The sequence below is a fragment of the Desmodus rotundus genome, chromosome 5 (assembly GCF_022682495.2).
Source record: "Desmodus rotundus isolate HL8 chromosome 5, HLdesRot8A.1, whole genome shotgun sequence".
NCBI classification, from domain to species: domain Eukaryota; kingdom Metazoa; phylum Chordata; class Mammalia; order Chiroptera; family Phyllostomidae; genus Desmodus; species Desmodus rotundus.
Window position 1 is genome coordinate 57,238,269 of NC_071391.1, and position 26,918 is coordinate 57,265,186.

At 37.2% G+C, this 26,918-nt stretch overlaps 2 protein-coding genes across 4 annotated transcripts; both read left to right on the forward strand.

The window, feature by feature from the left end:
* Positions 1-492: 492 nt before the first annotated feature.
* Positions 493-16,068, forward strand: TMEM126B (transmembrane protein 126B). 3 transcript variants are annotated; one of them, XM_045182014.2, is made up of 6 exons: positions 493-610; positions 3,150-3,271; positions 4,295-4,488; positions 5,771-5,882; positions 6,143-6,212; positions 16,013-16,068. In XM_045182014.2, the coding sequence occupies exons 1-6, from the start codon at positions 530-532 to the stop codon at positions 16,034-16,036; spliced, it is 603 nt and encodes a 200-aa protein (XP_045037949.2). In that variant the 5' UTR covers positions 493-529; the 3' UTR covers positions 16,037-16,068. The 3 variants fall into 3 exon arrangements, with proteins under 3 accessions (XP_045037949.2, XP_024428524.2, XP_024428523.2); XM_024572756.3 differs by lacking the exon at positions 16,013-16,068 and adding an exon at positions 7,141-9,839; XM_024572755.3 differs by lacking the exon at positions 16,013-16,068 and having other exon boundaries at positions 6,143-6,483.
* An 826-nt stretch (positions 16,069-16,894) lies between these two features.
* On the forward strand, positions 16,895-23,847 carry TMEM126A (transmembrane protein 126A). Its single transcript, XM_024572758.3, has 5 exons — positions 16,895-17,041; positions 19,009-19,107; positions 21,682-21,875; positions 22,854-22,968; positions 23,612-23,847. The coding sequence occupies exons 2-5, from the start codon at positions 19,016-19,018 to the stop codon at positions 23,802-23,804; spliced, it is 594 nt and encodes a 197-aa protein (XP_024428526.1). The 5' UTR covers positions 16,895-17,041; positions 19,009-19,015; the 3' UTR covers positions 23,805-23,847.
* The last annotated feature ends 3,071 nt before the right edge of the window (positions 23,848-26,918 follow it).

Genomic DNA, 26,918 nt, shown 5'->3' on the forward strand with positions numbered 1-26,918 from the left:
AAGCACGGAATATGAGGGCACCGAATATTGGGGAGAGGAGTCAGACGTCTGAGAGGGGAAGAGGCCGGTGGGGGGAGGGGGGTCAGGAGAGAAGGTCCCCGAGAAGCCGGAGCCTTAATACACGGGCCAGGCCAGAGGGGCGAGGTCCCCCAGGGCGTGGAAGGGGTGCGGAGTTCGGCCCCCAGCTATCACAGGCGCGCGGAAGAGAGGACAGCGCCTCGCCACCTCCCCGCGTTCGGAACGCCCCACGTTCCCCTCTGGAGAGCAGAGGGAGCTTGGTTAACAAATGGCAGGGTAAATTAATGCCGGGCTCGCAGGAGGGGCGGGCCTATGGGCGTCCAGTCCTCTTAGAAGCCAATGAGCAGACGTAATTTCAGGACGCCGTGCCCAATCACCGCCAGGATGGAGGGCGCGGCTTTTGACTGGGTTGGGGCGGGCCCGCGCTGCGGGTGAGCAGAGGGAGCCGGCCACACTGCCCACCCCCGGCGTCCTGGTCCCCGCCCCCGTGTTAGTCACGTGAGCCTTCAAGATGGCGGCGCCCCGGCGTGGGGCCGAGGCTGACCTGCGGGATAAAGGTGCGGTGCCAGCGGGAGCCGGAGAAGCGCCCGAGGTAGGCGGGAATCCGGGGTGGTTTGGACCGTGATTTCTGCGGCCTTCGTGTGTTGGCGGACTCTTCTGAAATGATGCAAATGAAAAGAATTTGAAAACCTAAAGAGAACGGATCCCAAGTCCATGGGTCGCTCGATCAGTGAAGTCCCCAGTTGCTTTGGGGAGGGACGTATAGAAAGTAGGAGACCTAAAGTCTAGTCTTGGCTGCTTGCCGCTTGTTTTCTCCTGCCTCAAGGCGTTTGCACCGACCTTACCTTCAACTTGAAATACCTCCCTGCACCTTTTCCCACCCCAGTCCCCGCCAAATTCTCTTCTTTCAGGTATTCGTTTGTCACTTCTTTCGGGAAACCCTCCCACACCTCCCCTAGTTCGGCTTTTCTATGTGTTTTGTTTTGCTTTGTTTTTATGGCACACGCTTTACGCGTCCAAATTTCCTGCCTTTTATTCCTGATCTCTGGATGATTTGTGGATTCCTGAGGACGTGACTACCTCTTGACGAATGTCACATGATATAAAATGTGAAGTTCAGGTGAAATAGTACCCATAGAAGCACTACAAAACCGTATGATCCTTGGCAAGGTCTAAACCTACAGAAATTCACTCTTTCCGATATATTGAGTGGCCTTGGACTAATTTTTAGATAAAATGTTGGTTACAGCAAAATTTTTACATTTCAGTACTTGTTAAAAGTCTATCAGAAAGTTACCCATGTATTTCTCTGCTTTAATAACACTGCCGTCCAAAGAACAGGCACTCTAATGCTGTCCTGTTGGAATATTTTAGGGTCATAACCGTAGGTGTCTTTGTTGCCCATATACTAAGACTGTAGAAGTCACCGCCTGAAAGTTTTCTTTGTGGGGTTAGTCAGGAACTTCAGTGAATTGGATGACAGCAAAATACAAGTTTACCCAACGTTCCTGGTTATCATGTTACTGACATCAGCCTTCACAGAACATTAAATTCTAGAACCCTCCTCAGATACTACTGCCTCTTCCATTTTCCATTTAGATGTCAGAGAGAGGCAAAAGATTAAATCTAGTGTCTGAGAAATTGTAACTTGTAATTTTTTTTCCCTGTCCTCCCCAGATATTCTAAAGAGAAAGAACTACTTTGAGTACAGTTTGTAATGATACAGGGGAAGAAACTAGCCCATTATTATTGTGTAATACCATAGAAGAGTTTAGAGGATCCCACCTCAGGGAGTAATTCGCCCTTGGTCAGGCTTAGGATTGCTACATATCATTTATTCAGCAAATGAACATTACAGTGATGTTTAACGTGTGTATTGACTACCAGCCTCAGAAGAATCACTGGTGCTAAAATACAGATTCCCAGGCTCCACTCCTATTGAATCCATATATCTTAGGAGAGAGCTGGAGATCCTGCTTTTCAAATAAACTTCCAGTGTGATTCTCGTGCACAGTACCTAATTGAGAATCACCAATTAATTATCTTCTGTGTTCATTATGGTTAATCCACTCTAATTCTGTTGCCCAGGACTCCTGAAATAGGAGATTCAGCCTATGCCCTTGACTAAATTTAATGTTGTTAAAGGAGATTGGTATAAATTGTGAAGGGCCATAGATTTTTTAAAAATCTATTAATTGGCTAATTTGGAATCTCATAATGCTAATATGGCAAAAGACTTAATTTTTTTTTGAAGAACTTTCATGGACATCAGAGAGTCTTTCCTAGAGCACAAGGTCCAGAAAGGAAGCTGAGGATCTAGAAGTTGTTGTTGTTGTGTTTTGTTTTACCACAGGTTCCTGTTAAGATGCTACAGGCCAATCATCATGGTCCCTTTTCATTGACAGCCATCTATTGATACTTCACACGTGGGACACAGGACCTTTCCAGCCCTAGAGCCCAGGGCTGTGGGTCCTGGCTCACTGGTATTCTGCACAGCAATTTCCAGTAAAGGTCCTGTTTTTGTGCCTAGGGAGCTGCATATGTAACATATAATCCATAGCCATCATGATCCACTGTCTCTTCCTAACCTGGAACAGTGTTCCTCTTTCTGTTGTCCTCTCTCACTGTTGGCCAGGGCAATCCCTGCTCTCTCCTTCCTCTCCAGGAAACTCAGCATAGTCACCGAAATGAGCTCAGGCTTTCAGGAGACAGGAGAGAGAGAGTAGTCAACAAGGAGCAATTGTTTTCTGCCAGCTCTGAAAGCGAAGAGCACTGAAAAGGGCCTGGCTACATTTGGGGAAAACTGTAAGGAAAACAAAAGTAGTTCAGTAAGTTATCCTTCTACACTAAGTCCTAGGGCAACTCAACCTTTCTGAACCTTATTTTTCTCATCTGTAAAAGTGGAGATTATCATTATCCTACCAGTTTTTCAGAATTATCATGTGAATCAAAAAGCCATTGTCTAGCATATAGTAAGAGCTCACTAAATGTTGATTGAATCATTAAAAAGTATGTAAAAGCAGATGACAACACCTGACACATTACTAGGGTCTAAATGTGTTTTAATCTGAATCTGTAGAATTTATAAGATTTCATTAGCTATTATGGTTCTCGAATTCTGTGTTTTCCAGGACATCAAGATGGCAACATACACACATGGTCAGCACAGTCCCTTTCTAGGAGATGCAAACCTCAGAACATCAATGGTCATCGAAATGATAGAAAAAAAAATTGAGTATCTCAGAACAGAAAAGTAAGAGACATACCCAGACTAAAAGTCAATGAACTTTATTTACATATCTTCTGTGTTACCATTGTTTCTGAATATCTGAGATCCTATTAACTTTATTGAGTTGCTTGTGAAGAAAACTTATTTTTTAAAAAAATGGAGAGAAGCATGGACAGATGAAAATAGTGGTTTGTTGGAATATTAGGACTGTGGTAATTTTTCTTTAAAAATGTCCAAAATTGTTATTGAAATGTTATTAGCGCAATAAACATTTTTAAATGAAGAGTAACTAGGAAAATACAATTTGGGGGGCTATTTGTATTTAATTAATGATCAATTGTAATTAAATTCAGTTTAGATACAATTACCTTGGCAACAGTGCTGAGTCCAACAAACAGGAATACAGATTCCAGGATGTCCTTGTAGTTCCACATTACCACTTGACTTTGAGATTATTAGAGCTCAAAGATAAAAGATGTTGACCTTCGACCTTACACACTTCTGGATGTAGGTATGAGTCAGAATAAGGAAATCTGTATCTAGCAAGTTTCTGTGGGTGAAGTTTTGGAAATCCTTGGCAACTTATTTTAAATGTATCTGGACTAATTAAGAAACAGTTATTTTCTAGAAGGCCTAACCAAATGTAAACAACTTTTTTCAAATGACCTTAAGCAAATTCTTTTAGTAGCAAGAGCAGTCTTAGATTTTAGATAGCTTGTAAAATTTGGCTATAGAGGAACATATTCATACTTATTTGTGGCCAAGATTTATTTTCTCTTTGAAAGAGCTCCATTTTAGAACCACTCTAAATAGTCTCAGAAAGAGAGCTGTATCCTCTGATTCGAATGCAAGTTCCATGAGAAATGGGTTGTGGTTTTTTTTTTGCTTTAGTCACTGTCTATGCATAGCATACAGAAAATACTTTTACATAGTAAGTGCTCAAGAAATATTTGATGTTGAGAAACTATGTAATAACAGATAACTACCCAGGAAGGTATATCCATTAGGAAAATATTATGTTGAACTTTATTATTATTTTTCCATTAGGACTTTAAATATATATAGGACAATGGTCATTGGAACAACAGCTAGTTTCTCTGGACTGCTGGCAAACTTCATTTTCAGACACTGCTTCAGGGTTAACCATGGTGCTTTGAGGACATATGCATCATTGACTACACTTCCATTTTTGTCTACTATAGTTGCTTATAAGCTCCTTGTCACGGATGCCTTGAAGTCAGGTAAATTTGAATTCATTGAAGTATAATGTGTTTATGTCTAAGTAAAATTATTCATTAACATATACTGTTGCTACTGCTGATGATAATCCCTTACATTTGTGCATTGCTTTACCACTTACAAAGTACCTTCACCTACACTGTCCTATTTCATCCCCACAACAGTTGGGTAGTATTGCCTTTTTTACAGATAAGCAATGAAAGCAGACGTGTTCACATCTAAGAAGCAACATAATATACTGAGAAAAAAGCAGGCTTTGGCCCTGGCTGGTGTGGCTCAGTGGATTCAATGCCAGCCTGCACACCAAAGGGTCGCCAGTTCAATTCCCACTCAGGGCACATGTCTGGGTTGTGGGCCAGGTACCCAGTAGAGGGTGCATAAGAGGCAACCACCCATTAATGTTTCTCTCCCTCTCTTTCTCCCTTCATTCCCCTTTCTCTAAAAATAAATAAATAAAATCTTTTTAAAAAAGCAAAAAGCAGGCTTTGGCATACTACTCACATGATTTCAGATCCTACCTCCTGCCACTTAAGTTTTGTGATACTGAGCAAGTCATTTAACCTGATACGCAGTTGTATTATTTTTAGGTCTAATAGTGATCACCTCACAGGATTGTGAGAATTAAGATAGTATATGTTAAATGCCTAACAGTATCTGGTGTATTATGGGCTTCTCATATTATTTTCTGCCTCTTCCCCTTAACCTTAAGTTTCACAACTAGTAATTGTTGGTACCTCTGACCTCTATTCATCAGGTCCCTGCTTAAATATCTCTTCCTCAGGGGAACCTCTGATTACCTCAGGGTTTCTAGACACAGCCTCTATTCTTACCTTCAAAGCATAGTGAACAGTTAAAATTATTTATTTAAATATTTGTCTAATGTCTTTCTTTCCTGGTAGACTAACCTGAAGGTTAGATATTGGGTCTCTCTTATGCAACAGTGTATCCCCAGCACCTAGTACATGCATGACATATAGACAATGAAAATGTATTAACCTAGAATCCAGCTGTCTGGTCTGCTAGTTTAATATTCTTTATTATAAAGTTGCTTCTGCAGCAACCACATACATAAGAGATAACTTGCTTTATGTAAAGTATAATAAAAGCATTTTTAAGATGTGGTACATTTAGTCTATTATATACTTTAGACTGAATTTCTAATATTCTTTCTGCTGCTTCACTATGGTTGAAGACAGTGCAGGTAACTACTCCTTGAGGGCACAAGACTTTCTTAATGTTTACCCTGGGTTTTCAAGGGAGACCAAGTTTACTTTTGTTTTCCAGGTAATATAAGCCAGGAAAATTGTGCTCTGAGAAGTTCACTGGTTAGCATAGCATGTGGTGTTTTATATCCCACTGCTTTGGCTTTTTCTAAAAATGGACGTCTGGCAGTAAAGTAAGTCTGTCTGTGTTCCTTGTCGTCTTTCTCTGTGTTCCTTTCTTAAAAAAAAAATTAGTAAACTCTCCTTATCCTTTAGCTTCCAGTGACACTTTTAATCAAAATATAGTAGTTTGGTATTTCAAAAAGCTAACTTTTAACCTTTTTGCTAGCTATACAAAAGACATTGAATAGAAGTGATGAGTTTACAAGAAATCAACAAATTTTTTGTAGAATATGCATCCAGGAAGAGTGTTTAACTCTTTTTTTCTTTTTAGGTATCATACAGTTCCACTGCCACCAAAAGGAAGAGTTTTACTTTATTGGGTGACGCTTTGTCAAACAGAGGTAAAAGCAATGCTAATCCCTCTAGTCTTTCAGGCGGCCTTTGGAATATATAATGGTATAGAACATTATGCAATATTTGAAAGTACATTAGAGAAAACTGTACATGAAGATTGACCAAAGAAAGAATGGATTTTTTATGGTGAGGACTCAGGTATTGCTGAAAGAGTTCAAAGTAACTCTGGACAATTTGTTTCTGTTCTTTTTGCCTAGTATGTAACAGGTTCTCAGTAAATATTCAGTAATTCAATAAATAAATGTAAGTTTTATCTTTCTTCCTTGGTTTATGGAAATAGGTTTGAGGCCTCAAGTTCTGATCTATACATTTATATATGTATTCATTCATCAGACATTTATTGAGCGCCTGCTGCATCTCAGGCACTGTGTTACACGTAATAAAAAAATGGTCCGTATCCAGAAGGTACTCATAGTTAGAAGAGAAGTTAAAAATGTGAACGCACAGCATGAGAGGGTTTGAGCTATACACATAATTCTGTGGGAACATGAAGGGTGTGGCCATTAACTACTTGGGCAGCAGGGAAAGCTATAGGGAAAAGTGACATTTGACTTAAATTTTGAAGAAGTTGAAAGTTCATAAGAAAACAAAATACAGAAATAGCCTATAGCCCATTCCTCTACTCTAAACTCTGATTCAGTATACATGCTAAGTTATTATTAACAAATTATTTTCACTATGCTGTTTAAAGAACATATATTGAGTGCCTATTTACTGTGCATTCACATAGGCACCAGGGGTACAAAGATTCAGTCCCTGCCCTTAACAAGCTTAAAGTCTAAACAAAAACATCACAGCCTGCTTCTTTATATCTGCTGGAGCATTTGTCTTAGTTCAGGAATGAATACTGTCTAATGAAAAGAATAAAACACAGGATAGATCCCACATCTCTTTCTCCTTGTCTTAACCATATAGTGAGATTAAATATTTGGTCATCTGAGGCCCCAAGCAACCCAAAGAAGAAATGGAAATCTTGATAAGGTACTTACGACATCATATACAACAAACTGAAGTACATGCACTTTTTTGCTGATGAAAAAAAAAGGCTGGTTAGTCATCCAACTTTGTATTCTCAGAATAATTCGTGATACTTGAAACTCTAAGGAAGGGGCAAGTGACTAGGGGCAGGGGGGCAGGGTGGTGAAGGAGGGGCAGGAGGAATTGAGACAAATAGAAGACTAAACCAATGATATTCATATTTTAATTCTTAAAAAATTAGTATGAATGCATGAATACTTTCTCATTGAGATATTCAAACGATCCAGAAGTATACATGCAGGGTGGGGCCAAAGTAGGTTCACCGTTGTGAATATGGGAAACACAGAGAATACTCCTATTATTATTTATTGATTATTGTATTATTTTCCATGTGAACAAGTGTGAAACTACTTTTGCTACACCCGGTGTATATATTTGGTAGAATAAGACTTGAAAAGTCCTCCTCCTCTCCCATTCTGTCCTATTTGTACTCCATTCTCCAGAGGTAGCCACTCTCAAGACAGCATGCTTCTTTCCTTGCAGTATTCCTTTGTAATTTACATATTTTAAAATAAATTGTATTATCCATACATACTATGCTGAAATTCACTTGACTGTATGTCTTAAGAGATCTTTACAGCTCATCACATCTAGGTCCAACACATCCTTTTTAGTGGCAGTACATTCTTGATGACTCCAGTACTCACCCAGGTGATTCTTCCAACACCCTGGTCCACTTTAGACACCTTACCACTTACTCCCCTGGTCATACTTTAGACCTATCCGTCTAATATAATGGTAGCATTTGAAATGTGAATAGTCTAAATTAAAATGTGTTACAAGTGTAAACTACACACCAAGTTTTGGAGATTTACTATGTAAAAGAGAATGTAAAAATCACAAATTAATCTATTGATTAATTGGTGAAAGGTAACTTATTGAAAGACAACAGTTGTTGAAAGGTAAAGGTTATTTATATTGGATTAAATAAAACACATTAACTTTACTTTTTTTAATATGTCTACTAGGAAATTTAAAATTATTTACGTAACTCACATTATATTTTTATTTGTACTATGTTGCTCTAAACCTTGTCATTATCAATAAATTTAGATGCTCCACATTCTCAGTTTTAAAATCTGACTTTCTTATCACTGTATCCTGTCCTTCCAAGTTCATTTCACTCTCATACCACAACACCAGCATTACGTTAGCCTCAACAGAACCTATAATCCATGGGTCCCACTACCTTTTCACTGTCCCTCACCCCCTCACATCCTTATTGCCCTTCTCCAGCTTCAGCCACATCAGTCTTTTTAAAGTTTTCCAATCTTGAAGCAAAAAGAAAAAATGTAGCTAAAGTTGACTTTTAAATAAAGATAATGGTGTCTCCCTTTGTGGATTTTCTGTTCATGTCTTTGGACCATTTGATTTATAAAAGCTCTGTAAATCTTTTACTAAGCTCCAAAAAGTATTTTATTTCTTCCTATGCTTAGGTAGTAATCTGGGAAATACAACAAGGTTGACCTACATATATCTCCCCTGCCATAAGAAAGATTTGTACCTCATTCCATGATTTCAACTTGCCTTTTCTACAGTAGAAAAAGCTGGGACTTCTTTGTCAAAGTGACTTTAATAGATCTGAAAGGGGAAATTAGAGAAACCTCGATCTGGGTCTGAGCCCAAAGATGAAATAAGTGTGAACGACAGTGAAGAAAAGCAGCAAGGTACTAGAGGCAAGAGAGTTCAGAGGTGTCAAGTACAGCCTAGAGCTCCATATCAAGGTTCAAATCATGGCTTCACTAATCACCAACGGGATGACTTAAGTTATTTTACCTCTCTGCACCTCAGTTCCCTTATCTGTAAAATGAAGAATAGAGATTGTATTAAGTCAGGATTAGTTAATATATGTAAATCAAGAAGTCTATATGTGTTGCTGCCATTATTGTTATTGTTATTACTACATACACAGTCCTTTCCCTAGCTTGTAGTTGAGTTTAGCATTTTTCTAGGAAAGATTATAAAGAAAAACAACAAAGAAAATTCACAAGATATTTCATTTGACTAAATATGTATTTATTCAGCTATGCTGATTCAAGACCCAGTGTATGAAAGACATTGTATACCACACATTTGGCAAGTTACCTAATCTTTTTGATTGTTTCCTCTGAAAACAGACTAATAACTGCTTTGCAGTGAAGTTATAAAGATTGAAGGGCATGGAACAATACCAGGCATATAGGAGGTACTCAATAAATGTCTTTACATTGTTTTCCCTAATGGGTATATAACAATGACTAAGATGTCCCTACCAAGAGAACTTACTTTCTCTTTTGCCTTTTTTCCTCCCTTCTTCCAACTGCCTTAACCATGTGATTTCCCCCCAGCTTTTGTATTGTATGGCATCACATTGCATAGATAGCAATGTATTGTATTATACTGTACTGCATTGATTTTCTCCCTGCTTTTGTACAATTGTGTTCTCTTGTGTAAACTATTCAGTATTTGAATTTCCAAGTTTAAGTAATAATATAATGAAGAAACAGGATTCTACAGGTATGGCTGAATTTAATAGAATTTGTTCACTCACCTTCCTAAAGCTCATTAAAAAAATTCTTCCAAAAATTCATAACCCTCTACCTTCATCATTCTATCCCTACAAAGACAGCCACAGTAACATGAATAAACACTAACTGAATCTTCACTAAAGTAACTAATCCCCCTAAAGTCACCTGACGATTAGGCATAGCAAAAGAAAAGATCGGTGAACTTGAAGAAACAGCACTATAAACTTCAAAATAAAACTGATAAAAAAATTAACATAGTATCAGTGAGTAATCTTACACACCTCTATATCTGTAAGTGAAGGCATCTAAGGAGGGATGAGCAAAAAAAACTTTTTGAAATATTAATGGCTGAAAATTTTCCAAACATGATGAAAACTACAAAACCACAGATGCAAGGACTCCTAGTCCAAGGTGGTGACATAGGATGCTCCTAAACTCACCGCCCAAAGACACACTGAATCCACAGCTACGTAGAGAGCAATTTCCCTCTGAAAGAAATACAGAAACTAGCCGAGTGACACCTACAGGTCAGGCAAATGAGAAATACACCAAATGGGTAAGGAAAGAATTGAAACACACTCTCACCATAAACCTCACCCCAACACAGCAACATACAATCAGGAGGGAATTCAAAAATCTCATTTCCTCCCTGAGAAGGGAAATGTTTGGACTCAACCACCTAGTGCCCCAACATTTAAGACTTCTACCTGAGGGAAGGGCCTCCAAAACACCTAGCTCTGAAAGCCAATAGGATTGTGGTCCATGAGACCCACAAGACTACAGCAAACAAAAAAGCAGTTAACCGGTAGAAACACACTGCAGCTATCTCCCCACTGCAAAGGGAGCAGACAAAAAATGCCCATCTCCCAGTTTTCCCTGAATGAGGTCTATTTGCACACTTTTAAAACAATGCTGCCTGAGGGTCAGAATTCTAATTCAACACTTTTAGGAGCCAACTGCAATTCTTCCTGCAGACACCTCCCTACCATCTCTCCTGACGCCACTCCAAGTCAACAGTATCTCCCAGGAAGAAGTTAATATACACATCTGTACAATAGTTTCTGTGCTGCTACCCAAGGGGCAGGTCCCCAGATCTAGCTCAACCAATGAGCTTCCATTCACTAGTCCCGGGACTACAGCAAACAAAGAAGCAGTTCTTAAATCAGCCATATCTTTAGTGCAGGACGAAACCCTCATCTCCCTGTCTCTAAAAGGTGTCTATTTGCATATTTTAAAAGATACTGCCTGATCAGGTTTCTGATATCGCAAGCTTCTAGGGGCTAACTGCAATCTTCCCTAGAGACCAGGACACCAGGGAACTCTGCAGACACCCCTTATCTCCACCCTCCAGCCTGCTCCAAGTTACAGTGTCTCCCTGGAAAGACTTTTTAGTTTGATGTAGTCCCACTTGTTTGTTTTTGCTTTTATGGCTTGGGTTTGTGTGTTATAACTAAAAAGTCATTGCCAAGACCAATGTCAAGGAAACAATGCACTCTTAAACAATCGATCAAAAAATCATAAGGGAATTTAGAAAATATCTGGAGACAAACAAAAATAAAATGCCAACATCAAAACTCATGGGTGCAGTGAAAGCAGTAATAAGAGGGACGTTTATAGTGGTAAACATATTAAAAAAGATCTCAAATCAAAAACCTAAACCTACACCTCAAGGAACTAGAAAAAGAAGAACAAACTAAATCCTAGGTTAGCAGGCAGAAAAAAATAATAAAGATTATAGTAGAAATAACTGAAATAGAGAATAGAAAATAATGGAAAAAAAATCAATGGAACCCTTATCTAGTTTGTTGAACAGATTTACAAAATTGACAAACCCGTAGCTAAGAAAATAAGAAAGAAGACTCAGATAAAATTAGAACTGAAAGGAGGGAGTTTACAACTGATGTCACAAATACATAAAGGATTATAAGAAACTATTATGAACAATGATATGCCAAAAAATTAGATAACCTGGAAGAAATGGACAAATTCCAAAAACATGTAACCCAGCAAGATTGAATCATGAAGAAATAAATTTGAACAGACCTGTAACTAGTAAGGAGACTGAATCAGTAATTAAAAAGCTCCCCCCAAAAAAAGCCCAGGACCAGACGGCGTCACTGGAGAATTGTACCAAACACTTGAAATATTAACAACAGTCCTCCTCAAATTTTTTTAAGAATTGAAGAGGAGGGAGCACTCCCCAACACATTCTATGAGATCAACATTACCCTGATACCAAAATCGAATGAAGACATAAGACAGCAATACACCAATATTCCTGATTGATACTGACATAAAAATCCTAAACAAAATACCAGCAAACTGAATTCAGTAGCACATTATAAGGATCACACACCATGACCAAGTGGGATTTATACTTGGAATACAAGAGTAGTTCAATATGCAAAAATCAATCAATGTAATAAACCACATTAACAAACTCAAGGGGACTTCTGGCCATGATGCAGGTAGGTACACTTTGCCTCCTTAAACAACCAAAAGAAGGACAACAACAAATTTAAAAACAAAAAGCAAACAGAACTGCCAGAAAATTGAACTGTATGGAAGCCCAACAGCCAAGGAGTTAAAAAAACATTCATCTAGACTGGTAGGAAGGGCAGAGACAGGCAGCTGGGTTGGAGAGGACTTGGAGCAAGGCAGTGGCGGGCAGCCCCACATTTGCGTGCAGATAAGCCAGAAGGAACAACTGAGGAATGAGACATACCGCTCAACCCAGGGTTCCAGCACAGGGAAAGAAAGCCTCAAACCTCTGGCTGTAAAAAGTAGTGGGGGTTGTGGCAATGGGAGAAACTCCCAGGCTCACAGGATAGTTCGCTGAAGAGACCCACAGGGTCCAAGAACATACAAAAATGCACTCACCCAGGAATCAGCACCAGAAGGGCCCAAATTGCTTGTGGTAGCAGGGGAAGTGACTGAAAGCAAGTTGAGAGCTGAACAAGTGGCATTGTTCCCTCCCGGATCCCTCCCCAACATCTAGCACCATAACACAGCAAAGTGGGTTGCCCCACCCTTGCAAATACCTAAGGCTCCACCCCTTACAAGGTAACAGCTGCGCCAAGACAAAATATCATGGCCCTAATGAAAGAACAATCAAAGCTCTAAAAATATAACTAAACAATGAAGAGATAGCCAATCTATCAGATGCAGAGTTCAAAACACTGGTAATCAAGATGCTCACAGAAATGGTTGAGTATGGTCCCAAAACAGAGGAAAAAGTGAAATAAAGGAAAATGCACAGGGAACCAACAGTGACAGGAAGGAAACCAGGACTGAAATCTATGGTTTGGAGAAGAAGGAAGAAATAAACATTCAACCACAACAGAATGAAGAGACAAGAATTCAAAAAAAAAAAAAAAAAATGAGGAAAGGCTTAGTAACCTCTGGAACAACTTTAAACATTCCAACATCTGAATCATAGGGGTGCCAGAAGGAGAAGAGAAAGAGCAAGAAATGGAAAACTTATTTGAAAAAACAATGAAGCAGAACTTGCCCAATCTGGGAAAGGAAATAGACTTCCAGGAAGTCCACAAAGCTCAGACAGTTCCAAAGAAGTTGGACCCAAGGAAGCACACACCAAGGCACATCATAATTACATTCCCCACGATTAAAGAGAAGGAGAGAATCTTAAAAGCAGCAAGAAAAAAAGGAGACAGTTACCTGCAAAGGAGTTCCCATAAGACTCTCAGCAAATTTCCCACAAGAAACCTTGCAGGCAAGAAGGGGCTGGAAAGAAGTATAAGTCATGAAAGGCAAGGACCTACATCCAAGATTACTCTATCCAGCAAAGCTATCATCTAGAAGCTAGATGAGGAAGGGTAGGGTAGATAGACTGCTTCCCAGATAAGGTCAAGTTAAAGGAGTTGATCATCACCGAACCCTTATTATATGAAATGTTAAACGGACTTATCTAAGAAATTGAAGAAGATCAAAACTATGAACAGTAAAATGACAACAAACAACTATCAACAACTGAATCTAAAAAACAAAAACAAACTCAGCAAACAACTACAACAGGAACAGAATGATAGATATGAAGATCATTTGGAGGGTTATCAGTAGGGAGGGAGAGGAAGAATGGGGTTAAAAACAGGAAGTCAGAAGCATAACTGGTAGGTACAAAATAGACAGGGGGAGGTTAAGAACAGTACAGGAAATGTAGAAGCCAAAGAACTTATATGTATGATCCATGGACATGAACTAAAGTGGAGGGGAATGCTGGAGGATTGGGGGGGTGCAGGGCAGAGGGGAATAAAGGTGGCAAAATGGGACAACTGTAATACCATAATCAAAATATATTTTTAAAAAAGAGTTATAACTAATAAGCCAACAAAGAAATAAAATGGAATAAATATTCAATTAGTCTAATAAAAAGTTAAAGAGGAAAAGGGGAATGTAGAATAGATGGAACAAATAGCAAGATGATGGATTTAAATCCTAGACTATAAAAATCATATTAAATATGTGTTCTAAACACCTCCTTCATTAAGCCATAAATTATAAATTTATATAAAAAACAAAATTCAATTATATACTGCCTATAGGAAACTTGCACTACATATAATGACATAAGTTAAAAGTAAAAGGATGGGAAAAGCTATCTGATATTAACACTAATCAAACGAAAGTTATTGGACTGGCTATATTAACATTATAATTAATATTAATATTAAATAACAATAAGTAAACTGCAATGCAAAAGATATTACTTAGGATTAAGAAGGTTATTTCCTAATGATACAGGGTTCAATTTATCCTAAATGTTTATTCATATAATAATGAAGCTTTAAAATACATGAAGAGCTCATAGAGCTGAAAGGAGAAATATGGAAAGTCCCATAATATTTCGTGATTTCATTAACCTTCTCTCAACGAGTGATAGAAGAAGTTGATAGAACTTCAGAAAGGATAAAGAAGTTTGAAACAATGCTATCAACCAACTTATGCTATCTAACTGATGTTTTCGAACCCCCAGTACAACAGTAGCAGAATATATATTCTTTTCATTCACACATGGAACGTTTACCAGGATGCACCAGAATCTGTGCTATAAATATAAATATACTTAAAAGGATTCAAATCACACAATATTATTCTCTGACCCCAATGAAATTTAATTGTAACTCAATAATAGGCATCTGGAAAATTGGAGCTATTAGGAAACTAACACAGTTTTAAATAATCCATAAGTCAAAGAAAAGAACAAGAGAAATCAGAAAGTATTTTCAACTGAATTAAGATAATAAACAGCATTTCAAAATCTGTGGGATATACTAAAGCATAGTACAGTTTAGTACTATGAATTGGAGGGAAAGTCATAGTACTAAAACCCATGTTGGGGGTGGGGGGAAATCTTGCTTCAATGACCTCAGTTTCCTAAATTAAAAAACAAAGAGCAACTTAAATCCCAGGTAAGAATAAGAAAGGAAAAAATATAGATCAGAGCTTAAAACAATCATATTGAAAACAGAAAAAAATCAGTGAAATAAAAAAATGGTTGAGATCAAAAAATGATAAACCATCAGTCAGATTGGGCAATCCTAAAAAAAGAGAAGACAGAAATAACTGATACCAAAAAAGGAGAGATGTGATCTCACTATAGATTCTACAGATTTTAAAGAATAAGGCAATATTATAAACAATTTAGGCCAATAAATTTGAGAATTTAGATGAAACGGACATTTCATCTTGTGAAGAACATTGATCTTTAAAATAAAATCTCAGTGTACTAAATTGCTTCCAAATGTCATACTACATTCTGTATAACATGAACATTAATTCAAAATTAGCTTCAAATCATTAAATATGAAATTGGAATAAGAGCATAAAGTGGACCATTAGGAATCAAAGTATTCTCTTCCACACACATTATAGTTAGTATCTTAATAAGCTGGTTTTCTCAAACTTTCTCTGCAGTTACGTTTGAAACTGTTCAATTGGAGCTTATGCTGACTCCCTACATTGGAAGCTAAAGAACTGTTTTTATTTTCTGCTTCATTGACTAGGGAATATTTGACATCCGATAAATCCTTCTCAGCCAAGGAGTTTTGGGGGCTCTTCTTATCCTGCTCACTCATGTAAAGTTTTCCCCTTTGTCTGGAATACCACTTCTCCTTTGATAAAGCTCAATTATTTTCAAAGCAACTTTAGTAAGCACTTTTATTGGGTGCTCACATATTCACAAAATAATTGTTGAAAATGTTATTTCCCCTCTTATTTTATAGATGAGAAAGGGGCTGCTAGGATGAGAACTGAGACATCTACAGAGGCTTGGTGGAAGACTTTCATTCTCAATTGACCTACTGACAGAGCCACCAGGCTTGCTGGCTCTCTGAACAGTTTTTCCTTAGCCACATTCACCCAATCCTGCGTTTTTATAAGCAGTGCTAGGCAGGGCTCCAGGGAATCTGCAGAAAAACAAGCTCCTTCTTTTGAGGTACCAATTATCTTGAGGTGGGACAAATTAGATTGCAACATGGCATAGGGAGATAAAGAGTCAAGGGAAAAGGGAAAATCGGTGGAGCAAAGGAATCTCCTTTTTTGACTTTAAAGATTTTATTTATTATTTTTAGAGAGAGGGGAAAGGAGGGAGAAAGAGAGGGAGAGAAACATTAATGTGTGATGGCCTCTTGTGTGCTCCCTACTAGGGACCTAGTCTGCATGTGCCCTGACTGGGAATTGAAACGGGTGACTCTGGTTCGCAGGCCGGCACTCAATCCGCTGAGCCACAACAGCCAGGGGTCCTCTTTTGACTTTAAAAATATATTTTATTTATTTTTCCATTATCATTTATCCCTAGTACCCATCATATGCTAAGGGCTGTGGGGTTTTCCTAAACCCTATGTCCACCACCACGAGGCAGGCTCTATCAGCCAGGAAATTAACGTGCCAAGGCAAGTTTTCAGTGAAAAAGGCACTTCCGGTAACTCAACTTTCACCTGGAAATTTCGGTCTACAAACTCTACCTACCCTGGGAAGCAGAGTTAGTTTGAGCACTCTTCCCCTTAATCCAAGTCTCTCGGATCACCAGCCAGTCACCTCCCCCGGCTGGACGTCCCTCACGAGGAAGTCGCTGGGGCGTGCAACCTGCGTCCTGAGAGCCCAATCAGCAGCCGAGGCCACGCGCCACCTCCGGGCTGAGTCACGTGCCAATCAAAGATGGCCGCGCCCGGGCAAGTTGAGTGAAGGTTGCAGTGAGCTTTGGTGCCTGAGGAAGCGGGGAGGAGGCACCGATTCTGGGAGAAGAGCATAAGGTATGGACTTTCCGGGGAGAGAAGTACAGTAAGTGCCTGGGTATCCGAAGCACAGCCCGGGAAAGAGATTCTGGGACTGGGTCGGAAGGGGAGAAGGGTCGGCCCTACAGCACTGAGCGTCTCTTCATTTTCCACCTTAGAAGAGTCCTTATATTTAAAGCCAATAGAAAAATTTTAAAAACCTTGAATTTGAATTTAACCCCTGGTTTACTGCCAATTTACTGGGTAACTTGAGCCTAACTTCATATTCAGAGTCCCCACTTTTTTCTCATTGCCTACCTAGGAGCTATTCTGAGTGACGTGAGGTAGCTAGTTCAAAATCTAAAGTATTTGTAGAATTTAAAGGTGGTGTTGCCTTTAATAGGGATTTACTGTTAATAACAGGGGGGAAAATGACCTATTGCGGGTTGCCAGGTCAGCATGTTTGCCAGATGAAGGATGACTTTTCATAGGCACACGGCAGAAATGGCTAGTTCACAGAACGCAAAACCTTATCATTTACAGAGCATAGAACAGAAAGAAAACTAGTAATAGCATTAGGCCGGACTTTCTGGGGCAGTCATTTCTTTGATTTCAGACATATAAACCGTACACTTTTTATCTACTGAATCTGATTGTGTATCTCTCCACCCTCCCAACCCCAACACAAGCAAAGCGTTTCAAAGCTTCTGTAGGGTAGGGATTGTCTTTATGTTATTGTAACCAAAGCCCTCAAAGTATTTAAGTCCAGGATACCTGAATTTCTAAGGCCACATTTTATTTACTAGGTCATTTAAGTCTGGGTATACGAATTATTAGTGCCCTTAACATTTTCCAAATGATCTAATATATTTAACAGGTACCCGATAGATATTTGTTGAATTACTCATTGTTGTAAATTAATCTTGTAGCAAATGGATGATAGTGAACCAAGAAAATCTAATTTCATAAAATCATGATGTCCTTTGCTGTTATCTCTGAACTTCTGCTTTACTTAACTCTGCTACCGTGAAATACTGTTTAATAAGCTAAATCTTCAGGGAAGAACCATTGTCCTACTCTGGCATTCACCCCAGCTAGTCCATGGATCAACAAACTACTGGCTTGCCGGCCAGAGGAAGCCTGTAGTTTCTGTATGGCCAGCCAGCTAAGAGTGAAAAAGTATCAAAGACCGTAAGTGAACCGCCAAGCCTAAAATACAGTACTATCTGTTTTATAGAGGAAAAAAGCTTGCTGACTTCTGCTGTAGTATATACCTAGAAGTGAAATTGTTGGGTATGTGTGTCTTCTACCTACTATGTAATACCAAATTCCTTTCTGGAGAGGTTGTACCCAAGTTGTATATAATTTATGCTTCCACCAGCAACATGAATTACCCCACAATCTTGCCAGTAATTGAAATGGTCAGGTTGTTTTGTTTTTAGCTAATGTAGGTACACATATTGGTATCACTATGGTTTTAATTTCTACTTCCCTGATTATGAAGTTAAGCATATTTTCATGTTTATTGGTTCTTTGGCTTTCCTTTCAGTGACATGCTTGTTCAAACTTTTTGTCAATTTTCCTTTTGAATTGCTTGCCCTTTTCTTGCTGTTTGTACTTTACATATTCTGAGTACTAAGTACTCATGTCAATTATGTTATAAACATTTCTGCACTAACTTACTTAGCTTTCTGGTGTCTATTGAACACAAGTTCTTAATGAGTTATTAGTTTCATGTCTTTTGGTGCTATTTGCAAATTAAGTATTTTTAAGGGTTATAAAGATACTTCTGTATTTCCTAGAAGCTTTATCTGCTGCTTTTCATGTTTTGATTTCTGTCTTACTTAGAATTGATTTTCTTGTGTGGGGGGGAAGGGTATAATATGTAGGCAGATTATGAATTCCATCTAGAGCTAATTCTTTTGAAATTATTAATGGTCTTCAGAAGGCTTGTAAGACCCTTTGTTTTTTTTTCTATTGATAAATGTTATTTTTAATTTTTTAAGACTCAAGATGGAAAATCATGAACCAGCTGATACTGTCAAGGAAAAACAAATTTTTGATATCATAACCAGAAAAATTCATCAACTTCCAGAAGCAGAAAGGTAAGATCCTGTCTTAATTTAAAAATATCTTTTACCAAATAGATTTTCATTGATTATCTGATATTTATTTAGTTTCAGTATAAATAACATTGACTATCAGAAGGAAACTGAGCCAGTTTTCTTGCCTTGAGAAAACCAAAGCCCACCAAGATTAACCACTTAGTTTGAAGTCAAGGCTAGAATTCATGTCTTTGGGCATATCTAATTATATGACGGTTCTCATTTTTTGTATTTGGTTTAGAGTATAGTCAAATGTATATTTGTGGACTCATCTAAATATCAAAACTTCAAAATAGCTTTTAAGTTGTCTTCATTTCTACTATAATAATAGCAGTCTGAAGAATACCATTTAACACACACACAGTAGGAAAGGAATCTCAGAGAACAGGACTGTGGTTGAAGAGGTCTTTTAAGATACTATTAAATAGAAAAAGGCTATGCAGGAAACGTACTGATCTGTGACACTGAGTGAACTATAGTCCATTTTCACAAAATGTTTTTTTAGATCTAGGCAAGAATGCCTCTTTGGTTAGGTTAATTTAAACTGAAAATATGAGACAAAAAAGGATGAAAAGGAGTCAGCCTAGGGAGAAAGAAGGAACAGTATCTCAGGCAGAGGGAATGGCACGTGCCTAGGCCACAGGATAGCAGTTTGTCATAGTTGAGGAACCAGTGTTACGGAAGTAAAAGGGGATTGGGCATAAGGTTGAAGGAACAGGCAGTTTTGAGGAGGGAATGATGTGATCCAGCTAACATTTTTAAAGTACATTCCAGTACTTTCTGGGAAGTAGATTTGAGGTAGGAGAGAAAAGGGAAACCAGTAGGAAAATGCATAGTAATTCTGGTAAGTGGTAATGGTAGGGTGGTAGCAGTAGAGATAAAATAGGATGGGTTTGGAGTACAGAGTAATTTCACATACCATGTATTTCACTGCCACTTGTTAAATTTGGTCTTATATTTCACGTGTTTAGTTCATGTGCCTAGTTATTTTGTGTATGTTTTGACAAAATGTCATGCATTTCTAGCTGTATAGGCACTTTTTGGAAAATTGACTGGCAAAGGGTCTGCTAGACCCTTACTGAATTGTTAACTAAAAAATATGACTTAAAGCCATACTGAATTAAAATATGGTTGGGAGACAGCAAATTTTGCTATTCCAGTTCCAGTTCCATTCCTTGATTATATTTTACAGTAATGTATCAATATATAAATATTAACCTTATAATATATAAAATATATGGGGGCAAATTACCTCTCAGCATTTGTTCCTGACTAAAATAGATGGTATATATTGCTCAGGATTGTTATGAAGATGAACATAATTTATTTCAGAGGAAGTGTTCAAATTTCCAATTTCTACAAAAATAGTCTTTTACATTCATGTTTTGTTATTTGGTAGGTTCTTCTCTAGGCTCTCATCACTCTTTAAAAATTATTTTATGTATTGTAAGTTACTAGACTGCCTCTCTCCTACTGCTATTACAGTTTTGATAGAGTTGTGTTGTATCTCAAGTTTACATGACTTTCATCTTTTAAAAAACTGAAAACAGTGAAGGTAGAAGGTCATCTGTTTTGCCTTCAGCAGCAAGTCTGCTGCCTATAGTAATATGATTGAATGATAAGCAACATAATGCCTGCAAAGTGAAAGGTTAAGAAAAGAAATACCTCATACAATGTAGGAAGCTATATTAGGAATTCCTAGAAACACTGTCTTAAGATGAGTGTTAACCATAGAAGTCAGAGAGGAAATTGTGTGGCTAATCTGGCTAAGAGTAGTGAGAAATTTAAGAGGTCAACACCTGTGTTATAGATGGCAAGGCAGGATAGTCTAGTTAAGCAGTAGGTTGAAGAGTTTGAATTGAAGGACTTTCAATATCCAGCAGTAATTTTTGGTACTTTTCCAAAACTAAAGAATGCTCAAAACATGTGTTTTAAACTCATATATACCTTAGCTTAAAAACCGCTTCCTATCTCAAAATATCATTTTACTCTTATTTCAATGTGTTGTTGTAAGGTACCTGGCATAGAGTATCCCTTAAATATTACTACTCTTCCAACCCCTCAATCCTAACTCTAATGCTTTGTGGAAGAATGAAAGGAACCGACTCCACCTCTTTGAATGCCTTCCATGTGTCAGGTGCTATTGAAACCAACAGGAACTTCTTTGTACTTGAACTTGTTTACAGTGGGGAATACTAGTGGGGAACGCCTTAAAATGTGTTATGCTAGAGAGATAAGTATTGGGTATTGTGGGAGCCCAGAAGAGAGACATCCAAATCAGACTCTTCAGAAACTCCTCCCTGCTTTATGTAGAATTATCCTTTGCAGAATTACAAAGTATATTTAGCAAAATCTAAATTTATCACTGTATCCTTAGGTGTTACCCGATTCAAAAGCCTTTAGAATAAAAGTCTGTATGTATAACATAATGAGGTTTTGGTTTTATGAAACTATAAGGGGTAATTATTCCTCTAAAGTTCCAATAAGTTTTCTAACATACGCCAGAATTGTTGAAGAGTTCCTAACACACAACAGAGCCAAAGAAAACATTACTTTTTTTTTTCACCCATTCAGGAATCTACTTGAACATGGATCATCATGTGTTGGACTTAATGCTGCTCTCTGTGGCCTAATAGCAAACAGTCTTTTTCGGCGCGTCCTAAATGTAACACAGGCTCGTATATCTGCTGGTTTACCAATGGCAGCGATCCCATTTTTGACAGCAGAAGTGTCTTATAAGGGTTTTGTAAGTTTACCACTGAATACAGGTAAATTTTATTTCACTATCACCAAAGTTTGCTTTGGTATATATTGTTTGCACTCTGCATTAATTTTTAAAATGGCAGTTCATATTAGCATGGTCTACCAAACAAGTGCTCGTACACACCAGTTAAACGTTCTTTTGTCTAACTTACCTTTCCCACGGTGCTTAAAATAAAAAATATTTAGAAACTCAATTAAAAACAAATGCTGCCTTAGTTTTTTTTTAAAAATTTAGAGAATTTCTTAAAAGGAAAACATGTTTTTATGGGAATAAAACTTTTATATAGTAATTCTCTCAAAGCACTTAATATACATACAAGAATTATCAAATATATGGAGAGTTGATTTCCTTTTGACAATTTACCATGTGCCGAGTGTTTTGAGTACAGTTCATCATGAGTAAGTTTTTGATTAATGATTTGAAATAAAAGTATTACTATAAGTGGTGGTGGGGAGGGAGGCAGTCCATTTAAATTCTCTTCTACTAAGTGCTGCTCTAAATTTGTTTACATTATATGAGTATTTTGCTTGAATCCCTATAATCAGTGTGGAAAAACTTTTGATCCAAGGATACATACTGCCCAATGAATTAAACTTACTGAGGAAAACATAAGAGATACTAATTTGGAAGTGAACAAAGAATTTCATAAAAGTCACACTATATAATGTAAAACTATGATGAAGTATTACAAAATTTTCCACGGGTTAAAAAAGTTTCTATCTTGAGATGAGTGGAACACCACCAACTGAGATTATATTCATTCAAGTTCAGAATAAGACAATCTTTTCAAAGATGGTTATTAATCAGTTACTCCTAATTATTTTACGTTATCTGTACACATAATTACACCTTTTAACATGCCTTGCAGAATTGCATTTGCTGTATTACTGCCTGAAAACAGGCTCTGTGATATGTAAGGAGACTTACATCTTTAAATTTTGACTGCCATGACCTTCATTTCCAGAACTAATTTATTTCCTAGGTGATCTGAATTGTGAAACCTGCACCATAACACGAGGTGGACTGGTGGGACTTGTTTTTGGTGGTCTGTACCCTGTTTTTTTGGCTATACCTGTGAATGGCGGCCTAGCTGCCAGGTAGGATTCTTTGTTTTCTCATAATCATTGAAAAATTATAGTAATATATAAATGATTACTTAGAAAATGTACAACTTAAAACACCAAAAACATTTTCTCAGGCAATGTTACCTTTTGATTTGGAAGAATTAAGACTTGTTTTTTTCTTCTGAGTAATCAGCTATTCTCAATAATTTGCTAACAGTTCTAGAAATATTTCACACTGTACCTCTTGGGTGTGTAGTTCAGGTTCTTAACCGTAATTGACAGTTTAGGTTAATTTAGAAAACTGCTAATACCATTTCTAGCATTAAAACTATGTTATATACACACTGTTCTTAAGAATTTGAGCACTTCCACTAAAGTAAAATTCTATCAGAAAATGTCTAGCTATACGCCTTCTCCTCTGAAATGTTATTCTCCAATAAACTTTTATATTGAGTAGTCTGTGCTCTGTGAGCCTGCAGGAGTAAACTGGAGAAAAGGGGGTGGGGAACCCCAACAACAAAAGGACAGTTTTAGGACTAATAATAGCATTGCCTTAATCTTTACCTAGAGTAAACTAGTTAAGATTTCTGGGATTAATATATATATTGTTGTACATCGGTTTGCCACTTGACACAACAATCTTTTCTAGCAAACTGTTCTCAATGTTTTCTTACAGGTATGCCTCAGCCCTGCTACCTGAGAAAGGAAACATCTTAACCTACTGGATCAGAATTTCTAAGCCTATCTTTAGAAAGATGTTATTTCCTATTTTGCTCCAGACTGGATTTGCAGCATACCTTGGTTCTAGACAATATAAACTACTTATAAAGGCTCTTCAGTTACCTGAACCTGGCCTAGAAATTCAGTGATTCTTAAGCAGATGTATACACAAAAATAAAACTGTAAAAATAACCTACTATGTAAACGTGGATTTGTAATTTATCGCAGGATGTACAACTCTTGAGACCTACAAAAGGCCACATAAGGCAACAAAAGGCTGAATACCAGTAAAGGCTACCCACTTAAACGAGCGTAACTTCTCTAGTTTGCCCAATAGTATCGCTTCATTGCACTTGCTCTATTCCTTTATATTAGGCAGAGTTTGGTCTTTAACACAGACAAAAAATAACCATTAAATAGTTTATAATGAACACCTCATAAAGAATCCAAACAGTAATGAAAATGACAGGGGTTGAGAACAGCAAATGTTACGAACACTTCATTTTCCTGAGTCAGTGTTTCCATAGGTATTATTGATCCATATAATCTCAGAACATACTTATCAACCTGCCTCACAGAGGGATCAATTCCAGTCCTCCAGTATACAGGTTACTCAGGCTCAACTTGAGCTCTTCTAATGATATAGTTACATGTTTTTAAAGTCACCTCACTTATAGCCTTGGAAAGCTATATTCCTGGAAGATTGAGGCCAATTCTATCTTGGAAGTTTCCATCTAGTGTGGAACAGTTTTTGGACTCATATAGACTTCAGCCTTTCTTTTTAACTGTGATGCTAATCAAGTTAACTAGCCTCTCTGGCCTTCAATGCTCATCATTAACCTCACTCAAGATTGGTATTACATTACATGTAATTTGCCTAACAGTGACAGTATCAAGCACTCACATGGTAGCCATATTCTTCCTATCACTCCTGGTTTTGTTTTTGGAAATATCCTGGTCTTTCCTCATTTCCTAAGATACAGCATTTCAGTTTTAGACATGACCTATTGTGTTCCCCTTCCTAAGACTTCTGATCTCAGTTCTTTAAACCATTTTCTTTTGTGACAGCATCTAAATCAGTACTTTCCAAAAACCTTCTGTGGCGGTGTGTACCTGATTGACAGTTAGCTATTAGCCATTGAACACCTGAAATAATGACTAATGCAACTGAGTTGTACATTTTAATTAAATTTTTAGCCACATGTGGCTAAAGGCTACAATATTGGACAGCACCTATCCAGACATGCACTTACTTTCCTTATGAGACAAGTCAGTCGTACCAAATTACTATGTGATATTACAGATCATATTCACAAGCATCTTAACTGTTCCTTCCAAATACAGTGACATAACTTAAGTCTTATGCTACTTAAAATTATATGAAAGGAGAACACAGCCTGTCATCTAGGAAAGGCACCTTGGTGAAACAGGCTTTCTCCAGTGTAGCTAAAGATTAAAATTTAAGTAAAGTTAAAAATATTTTACTTAAATATTTGAAAGCAAATATTTGTTCTTTCAGCAGGCACTTAAAATGTATTATTCCCTACCAAACTTATAAAAGAAATGTCAATTAAAAGGCAAACTATTCTTTTACAATGGATATTCTCTGGATTAGAGAATACAAGTGATTTTTCATCTTTATTCCTTTCTAGATTTTGTTTTCTATTATGAATATGCTTTACTTTTACAACTAGAAAAAAATATATACATATATATATATATATATAAAATTTAAGCCCTAGCTAGTGTGGCTCAGTGGATTGAGTGCCAGCCTGCAAACCAAAAGTCCTTTCAAGGGTTCGATTCCCAGTAGGGGGCACATGCCTGGGTTGCGGGCCAGGTCCCCAGTAGAGGGGGCATATGAGAAGCAACCACACACTTATGTTTTCTCCCTCTCTTCCTCCCCTCTATCTAAAAATAAATAAAATCTTTGGAAAAAATTTTAAAAGGAAAGTTTCCTATTTTACAAGCTAAAATACCAAGCTAAAGCTCTGACCTCAAATTATACATTCTATCTGCATTATGTCACTTTTATTTAAATCAGAGTTCTACTTGTCACAGTGAGGGTGTTAGGAGACAATGAATTAAAAGTAATTCCTGACTTCAAAAATAAGAAACCCAAATTACTAAATTTAAAACCCACTGATGTTAATTAGTGCAAATTGTTTCCTTATATATCCTTAAACACTCCCAGTGTTTACTTACTCCGTATCATACCATTTATAAATGAATACAAGAATTTACAGTGGTTTCAGGATTTCTCTCTAGTATGTTCTTTACGTGGTGTATTTCTTAAATCATCTTTTCAATTTAAATGGGCAACAAGGCAAAAGAGCATGTTATTTTAAATCTGTTGCTATACATCTTATTAATGTATGAATCTGCATTATAATTTAAGGAAAACAGTCATTTGTAGCAAAGACCTAAAGAACACTGCCTCAGGAAAATGGTTTTTAGTGTTTCAGTTCAGTGACAATAAACTATTTAAATCTATCTTTTACAATTTACATATAGTTATTTGGCTTTAAATAGAAAAGATTCATATATTATTTTTAAATTACTATAATTTGCAAACCCTACCACTAACAGCCAGAGATGGGGAGGGAGGTAGACTAGGAAATTGACCTCAATGGGTAAATAGGAAAGGTACACAATTTGAGGCAATTCTAAATAAAGTTGGCCCATTAATAAAATTCAAATGTGCATATTAGCACAACTACACAAATGTTCAAACACCATTAGCAACTAGATTTTTAAATTAAGTCCAAACTGGGCAAAATATTCTCATCAAAACAAGTAACTTTGGATCAACAAGATTTTAAAATATTACTAGTCTGTTGTGACCTGGCTTCTTTTTAAAAAGTGTGGTAAATATCTGAGTAACAAATCCTGAATGTACAAATTGGGAAAATGTAAAAAACTAGGAATAAAAACACTACTGTCAGTAACCAATGCAATGAAAAGGGTGACTGAGCAACTATTAACCTGTATCTAAAAAATATACTTTTGTAATATCACATAATTTAAGATCCTAATTATAATTTACTTTGTGAATAAAATTTAAAATATCTCCAGTTTAATTTTTCTGCATTTCAAAACTGGAAGTAAATGACTATTTGCAGTCTAAGCTAGAACTCGGTCTGGTATTAAAAAGACAGTAGGAAGTCACCAGAGTACTGTGGTATTCAAGTTCAATATAACATGCTGTCCTGGCCAAACAAAACACTACAAGTTTCTAATGAAAGCCCTCCCTCATTTTGATT

Bases quoted from the DNA above. Each gene is read 5' to 3' on its own strand.
- TMEM126B (XM_024572755.3), top strand. From the start codon at position 530: ATGGCGGCGCCCCGGCGTGGGGCCGAGGCTGACCTGCGGGATAAAGGT. The intron at 3,272-4,294 runs GTAAGAGACATA...TTTTTCCATTAG, and splicing joins GAGTATCTCAGAACAGAAAA to GACTTTAAATATATATAGGA. The intron at 4,489-5,770 runs GTAAATTTGAAT...TTTGTTTTCCAG, and splicing joins CACGGATGCCTTGAAGTCAG to GTAATATAAGCCAGGAAAAT.
- TMEM126A (XM_024572758.3), top strand. From the start codon at position 19,016: ATGGAAAATCATGAACCAGCTGATACTGTCAAGGAAAAACAAATTTTT. The intron at 19,108-21,681 runs GTAAGATCCTGT...TCACCCATTCAG, and splicing joins CAACTTCCAGAAGCAGAAAG to GAATCTACTTGAACATGGAT. The intron at 22,969-23,611 runs GTAGGATTCTTT...GTTTTCTTACAG, and splicing joins AATGGCGGCCTAGCTGCCAG to GTATGCCTCAGCCCTGCTAC.